At 60.6% G+C, this 6,770-nt stretch overlaps 1 protein-coding gene across 2 annotated transcripts in view; it reads right to left on the bottom strand.

The window, feature by feature from the left end:
• Window positions 1-6,764, bottom strand: part of LOC120860796 (ATP-binding cassette sub-family A member 2) — a 10,335-nt gene extending 3,571 nt beyond the window's left edge. For both annotated transcript variants that reach the window (XM_040236518.1, XM_040236519.1), the window contains exons 1-19: window positions 6,755-6,764; window positions 6,479-6,675; window positions 6,216-6,398; window positions 5,880-6,064; window positions 5,402-5,522; window positions 4,924-5,160; window positions 4,638-4,844; window positions 2,662-2,764; window positions 2,268-2,563; window positions 1,984-2,197; window positions 1,788-1,893; window positions 1,579-1,690; window positions 1,446-1,506; window positions 1,191-1,365; window positions 939-1,054; window positions 706-853; window positions 485-608; window positions 231-363; window positions 1-116 (exon numbers count right to left, since the gene is read on the bottom strand). In XM_040236518.1, the coding sequence (XP_040092452.1) occupies window positions 1-116; window positions 231-363; window positions 485-608; window positions 706-853; window positions 939-1,054; window positions 1,191-1,365; window positions 1,446-1,506; window positions 1,579-1,690; window positions 1,788-1,893; window positions 1,984-2,197; window positions 2,268-2,563; window positions 2,662-2,764; window positions 4,638-4,844; window positions 4,924-5,160; window positions 5,402-5,522; window positions 5,880-6,064; window positions 6,216-6,398; window positions 6,479-6,675; window positions 6,755-6,762 (2,842 nt within the window). In that variant the 5' untranslated portion in view covers window positions 6,763-6,764. The remainder of the gene's footprint in view (window positions 117-230; window positions 364-484; window positions 609-705; window positions 854-938; window positions 1,055-1,190; window positions 1,366-1,445; window positions 1,507-1,578; window positions 1,691-1,787; window positions 1,894-1,983; window positions 2,198-2,267; window positions 2,564-2,661; window positions 2,765-4,637; window positions 4,845-4,923; window positions 5,161-5,401; window positions 5,523-5,879; window positions 6,065-6,215; window positions 6,399-6,478; window positions 6,676-6,754) is intronic.
• Between the last annotated feature and the right edge of the window lie 6 nt (window positions 6,765-6,770).

Below are 6,770 nucleotides of genomic sequence, written 5' to 3'. Positions count from 1 at the left end.
TGGTCAGGTTCTCAATTTTGACCATGTCGTTGTCTGCATCTCCCCTGAGCACTCGCTGCCGCTCGCTGGCCACGTCCACGTCGTCCTCCACGGGCTTCGTGGACACGGGCATGCGCCTGGCGGGGGGGCGTGGGGTCAGCGCGTGGCTGACGCCGCCTGGTGCCCGCGCCGGGGCCACGCCAGAGGGCAGCACCCAGGCCCGCCCCCACCCGCAGGGCCGTGGTACTCACTGCGGCTGCCGCAGGAAGTTGTACTGACACATAATGGTCAGGAGGAAGCCCACGAAGCCCTCGGCGGTCATGGCCACCAGGCCCCTGGTGACGATGTCCCACTCAAAGGGAGACTTCATCTTGTCGACCTGGCCTGCAGGCAGCTGGCTCAGGGCCGGGGCCTCGGGAGCACCCGCTCACCCCGAGGCCCGGAGCCCGCCTAGGCCCCCCCCCCCCCCGACCCAGGGGCCGCGCCATCAGCCCCGCGGCCTCACCGATCTTGGCGTAGTACTCGTTGAGGTACTCGTTGTACGCCATCTCCATCAGCCCGTGGCCCAGGTTGTAGTTGGGGAAGATGAGGAAGCAGCTCTTCAGGTAACTGTTGACAACCTTCAGGTCCTGGAGGGTCACGGCCGGGGGCGGGGGTGTCAGGGCACCTCGGGTGTCCAGCCTCAGCCCTGCCCTGCCACCCCCCCACCCCGCCACCCCGGCCCACCTTGTCATGCTCGAAGAGCTGCAGCAGGAAGGTGGCCACGGTGGCAGTGATGCCAATGAAGAGGTTGATGACGATGAGAAACACATAAGCCGAGCTGGGGACCTCAAACCAGAAGGAGGCCGGGTACATGACGGGTGTGATGGACCACCTGTGGGCGGCAGCCGGGCGGCGTCACTGGGCCGTCCGCCCCCTGCACCCCGCCCCACCCCGCGCCCCTGCCTTCGCCACCTTACCCGTAGAGCAGGAACAGGGAGAGCACAGCCGGGAAGTTGGTGGGGGACGTGTAGGCCGGTAGGTCAAACACGAACAGGATGAGGACACAGCAGGTGGCCGGGACCAGGTAGTTGAGCTATCGGAGCAGGGGCGGCAGGTGAGGGGCCAGAGGGGGAGCGGCCTGGGGACAGGGGCGAGGGTCCCGAGGGCAGCACGGAGGGGCCCAGCGAGGGGCGGGGGCACGGGGGAGGGCCGGGGGTCTGGGGGCACACCATGTCCCACACGTAGTTGGCCAGCCAGTAGATGACGGGGTTGCAGCCGCTGACAAACTGCAGGTGCTTGGCCTTGGTGGACTTCTCGGCCACCAGGAAGACCACGAAGCTGGCCGGCACGAAGGACATGGCCACGATGATGAAGATGGCGATGACTACGTCGGTGCCCTGCAGCCTGGGGGCGAGGAGGCCCTCAGCCCTGCCCGGCAGGCGGTCCCGCGGCGGCGCCCCGCCCCCACCCCCGCCCCCACCTACAGGTAATCCAGAGAGAGGCTGGCACTAGTCTTGTTCATCGGGTGGTTGGTGACGGTGATGCCTGCAGCACAGGGGCAGCCTCAGGACCTGCTCTGCCCCTGCAGGCCCACCCCGCCCCGCCCCGCTCACCCACCATAGGCTGCAGGGTTGCCCTTGCTCTTGGGCAGGTTGGCACGCAGGATGGCATTGTTGAGGCTGTTGAGGTAGGTGGGCATGCTGTGGTAGCCCTTGTTGTTGTAGAAAACCTGCGGGGGAACACAGAGAGACCCCCAGAGCCTGTCGTCCCTGCAGACCTTGGGCAAGGGCGGGACGCGGCAGGGCCCAGGGCTGAGCGGGGCTCACCTGGGCAGCCCTGCGCACTGCAATCCTCCGCACCATAGCCGGGGCCTGGGCCCCAAACGAGGCTGGGATGGACTTCTGGACGTTGCCAAAGGTGATGGCCCCGTACCTGGGTGGCAAGCCAACCACCTGTGAGGCCAGGCGGGCAATGGGGGTCTGCTCCCCATCCATGGCCGGCACGCCCCTCCCCTCCGCTCACCGGTGCAGCCGGAAGCGGTCAGAGGTGAAGAGCAGGTACTCAGAGACGTTGTGGCCCGTGATGTCAGTCAGAATGTCACCCGTGACCACCCGCATCTGGGGCGGGTGCCCGCCCACACCACCCGGGCAGGAGAAGCCAGTGCCCTGCCCAGAACAGGTACAACGGATGGGCTCCCGCACCAGGTGAGGAAGGGAGGGCGCTGATGTCCAGTTCTCTGCAGGCAGAGCACACAGTCAGCCTGGCCCCCACTTTCCCGAGCCCCAGGCGGCCCCACTAGCCAGTACCTGACCCGGAGGTGGGCAGCAGGTCCTCGTCCAGGGTCACAGGGGAGTCGGACGGGGCGGGCGAGGGTGGGGGCGGCACGAAGTTGGACAGCGGCAGCCCCTGCGTGAAGGACTCCAGGCACATGCTGTCGAAGAACCGCGCGGCCAGCAGGCGCGACTCACCGCTGCTCAGGTTCAGCGTGGGCCCCAGCGAGCCGTTGGCCGGAGACTTGAGCACACAGGTGGCTCCCACACCCGACGGCAGCCTGAAGGTGCCCACCAGCTGCTGGGGCCCGGCATCAGGGGACAGTCGCAAGCTGGGAAAGCAAAGAGCAAGTCCAGGTGGGGGTTGGGTCAGCCCCCCAGCCCCCGCACTAGTCCCCGCCCCCCACGGCGGCCCCCGCTGCCGGCTCACCGGTATTCTCGGCGTTCCTCGTTGGCATAGGGGATGAAGTTGCCACGGGGCTGCGTGTAGTTGTGGTACTGGGAGGGGGACAGGACCAGCGGGGGCAGGTCGCCTGGTGGGAAACACGGGGAAGCCTGAGCAAGTTCCTACAGCCTGCCAGCACCTCACGGCCCAGGTCCCCTCTTCCTAGTACCCACAGGGGGCCCAAGCTTGGAGTCTGCACCCCAAAGGAACCCCAGAGTGTGCCCACCTGCCGGGGGCCAGTGTGAGGAACTCCGCCCATGGCAAAGGTCATGAGGAAGGAGGCTTGGCACACGCAAAGGCGTGATCAAGCTTCAGGAAACCCCCTGTTCCCGAGCATCTAACCCCAAAACCAGAGTCTGTCTACTTCACTGTTTCATGCTCTCGCCTACACCTCTGATTTTATGGGGGGCTGTTCCCCACCAGTTCTCTTGGAGAAGGAGTTAACGTGCAGCTCCAAGGCAATAAAACTTCCTGGGCATGACAAGAGTGTTTCAGCTTACGGACTCCTCTGAAGGTTATCTAGCCCGCCTGTATAGGTTCCTCCGGCCACATGTGACTGTTTACAGCCTCCCAACCTGAGAGGCATGAGATGTTTTAGACTTACTAAAGGCAAATTCTTTTGGGAAACTGTCAGTATAGTGAGTTGGTTAGGAATTATATTGGTGAAGGGTTTTTTCATTTGTTGTGCCAATAATTGCTGCTAATTCCCTACCCTGGGTGTGACAAGGGTGTCTCAGGTCAAACCTCTCTGCTGACAGACTAGCTTGTGTGACAGGATTATCCATACTCCTGCCACTATGCACATGATTGTTTCCTACCTCTCAACCATAAACAGCACAGAGAGTTTTGGAGTATTTTGAGAGTCTTAATTATCATAGGGCTTTTCTCATTGTTGAGTCAATGATTGTCGCCAGGCCTCCATATCCTTAGGTACCTGGGAATATATTAATCAATGTATTTGGAATATAGAAAAGGAAATATAGTAGTTTTTAAGATGAGCAATACTAGACTTTTTGAGTTAATGAATTTTCTGTTTTGTAATAGATCACTGTACTTTGTTATAAATCACTGTGTCCTTGCTATGTAAAAATGTAACTTTATCACTATCTTAAGACTAAATAGATCTTAAGGGGAACATTGGTGAAAAGATTTTCATTTGTTGGGTTGATGTTTGCTGCTAAATCTCCATGTTCCCTGCCCTTATAATGAATATAACTAGCATATATGAGAAATAAGTATTAACCTTTAAGCATATAGGAGAAATAAGTATTAACCTTTAAGATTAATCATGTTAACCTTGGGTTAAATAAATTCCTTTCTTGACTGTAACTCACTACACCCTCACCCTATAGGAATGTAACTTTATTTGGAGGGTGGTGCCGGGTTTAAGAAAAAACACCCTTGGAAGAAATAAGTTTTTTGGTTATCAGAAAGAAAGGGTCATAAAATGTCAGCAGGTCTCATGGCCAGAAGATGATGTAAAATCCCTAAGACCTTTTTATGTGAAGCACCTGATTTTGATAAAGGTCAGGACTGCTGACCCCCGTGTGACTCTGTATTCATCCCTATGTGTAACAAAAGGTATATAAGCAAACCCAAAAATAAAGAAATTGGATCAGTTTCCAGAAAGACTGATTCCTCCATGTCGTTTCTTTCTTGCTCCCTGTTTTTTCTGGCTGAATTCCCATCTGGAGCATGGATGTTATTCCACGTAAACCAAGTTATTCAGCCTCTTTTTCTCCACAATTTTCCTACTACACTATCTGTTTCTAATCTCTCTATATATCTGTAATTAAATATGTATTTTTCCAAGGACGCCGACTCCATCCCACCTTTGAATCAGCCTGGATCCACTGGGGCTGGACCTTGGCACCCACCAGCCTCAGCTACCATGCCCAGGGCACCCCTCCACGTGGCTCCCAAGCAGGTGGATGTCTGGGTGCCTGGCCAGGCAGGCTTACCGATCTCTGGGACAGAGAGCGCCACGGTCATAGCCACACAGACGAAGAAGGCGGGGAGCAGGATCTGAGAGGACAGTGCCTTGGAGTTGCGCCGGGCGCAGTGGAAGCGCTTCACCAGGAGTCCGTGGAACTGGCGCACCTTCAGCCACCAGCCCTCCAGCTTGCGGCTGCCCTGGCCAACCCGCGTGAGGGTCTCCGCCTCTGCCTCTGCACAGGAGGCAGGAGCTGAGCATGGGCCCCGCTCCACCCTCCAGGGACCCCCCCAGCTGTATCCCACAGCCCTCACCTTGCAAGCTGACATTGTCAGGGTCCTGCAAGTTGTCACAGAGAGGGCGGTAGTCGCTGTAGACATCGGTGTAGCCGGGCCCCTCATCACCACGGGCAGAGCCCACCGAGGATGCAGACTGTAGCGATGCCTGTGACTGGGCCAGCTCCACACACCGCGCCAGGTTGCTGGCAGGACCTTCCCCGGATACCGGGTCCGCAGCCCCTGGTAACACATCTTTCCTGGACTCTTTCACATCTGCAGAGGGGCCAGGGAGACGTGTGGGGGCTCAGGGCAGCCTTCACCTGCAGGCCTCCACACCCACCCACCCACCCCAGGCACCAGCCCCAGCCTGACCCTGGGGCCTCCTGGCTCCCTGTTCCCACCTAAAACCCTTGGCCCCCAGAGACAGGGTAAGAGTGACAACCCTAGGCTCATGCTCAGAGCTGGCAGAACCAGGGGATGGGGGCAGAGCTGATCAGTAGCTCTGGAGTCTCACCTGCCTCACTGTTCTCCAGCGACTGGTCCTCTTCTGACACCTTAAGGAACACTTCCTCCAGAGTTGTGTCCATCAGCCCAAAGCTGCTCAGGTGCAGGGCATCCAGACTGTGCTCCAGGTGCTGTGAAAGAGGGCGTGAGGCCCGCCTCAAAGGGGGTGGCTGCGGGGCAGGTGGTGCCCACCTCTTGGGCATCCCCGCCTCCTCTACTGGCCCCGCCCCCGAGCCCAGTCCTGCCTCCTCCACCAGACCTTCCTCCTCTACTGGCCCCGTCCCAGCCCCGCCCCCTCCAGTGACCCCACCCCTCCAGTGACCTGCACTCCCGAGCCCAGTCCTGCTTCCTCCATCAGTCCCGCCCCCCGCTGGCCCCACCACTGAGCCCAGGCCCGCCTCTTCTGCTGAACACACCTCCTCCGCCTCCCTCACTTCCTACAGACCTCTACCCCACCTCCTCCATCAGCCCAGCCCAGACTCACACACCTGAAAGAGGCGCTCAAAGGCCCCCTTCTTGGCTGCCTCGCTGGGCAGGATGTAGGAGAGCTCGGTGCTGGTGTCGGAGACCAGCAGGCAGGAGGCCACATGTTTGCGGATGAACTGGGAAACCTGGGACTCGGAGCAGCTGCTCAGCTGGGCCGGACCTGGGGGGCTGGCTGTCAGCCCTGGCTCTGGGAGGGTAGGGAGGGCTTCACTCAGGGTCTGGGTGAGAGGGTGGGCCAGGCCCCACTAGCATCCTGGGCCCACTGGGCAACGGTGAGAGCCCAGCCCCTCAACCACACTGGTCTTGAGGAGTCTGGGGCAGGTGGCTTCCGCACAGACCTTGGGGGGCCCCTGGCTCGGCAGGCCGCTTGACCAGCGTGAGGCGGTAGCCGTCCCCGTAGGCGCCCTTGAGGAAGAGCGGCGAGCCGCAGCACTTGAGCTTCCCGTGGGAGATGATGGCAATGCGGTCCCCGAGCAGGTCAGCCTCGTCCATGTGATGGGTGGACAGGAGGATCGTGCGGCCTGGGGCAGACGGGGATCAGAGGGGCGGCCAGGTGGGGCCGGGCAGGGGGCTGCTCTCCCCACCCTCGGCAGCCGCTCACCCGGCTTGTACTTCAGGATCAGGTCCCAGATGGCGCGGCGCGCATACGGGTCCACGCCGGCCGTGGGCTCATCTAGGATGATGGCCCGGGAGCCGCCCACGAAGGCGATGGCCACCGAGAGCTTGCGCTTCATGCCGCCGGACAGCGTCTGCACCAGCGAGTGCCGTTTGTTGGAGAGCTCCAGGTCCTCGATCATCCTGAGGGCAGATGGGAGGTGAGCCACGGGGGTGGGGTGCTGCTGCCTGCAGCCTCGCGTCCCGCCCAAGCCCCACCCACTTGTCCATCTCCTTGC

Source organism: Oryx dammah, unplaced genomic scaffold (assembly GCF_014754425.2).
Source record: "Oryx dammah isolate SB20612 unplaced genomic scaffold, SCBI_Odam_1.1 HiC_scaffold_11202, whole genome shotgun sequence".
Classification (NCBI taxonomy): Eukaryota; Metazoa; Chordata; class Mammalia; order Artiodactyla; family Bovidae; genus Oryx; species Oryx dammah.
Note: the sequence above shows the minus strand (reverse complement) of the source record. Positions and strands in the feature narration are given on the sequence as shown.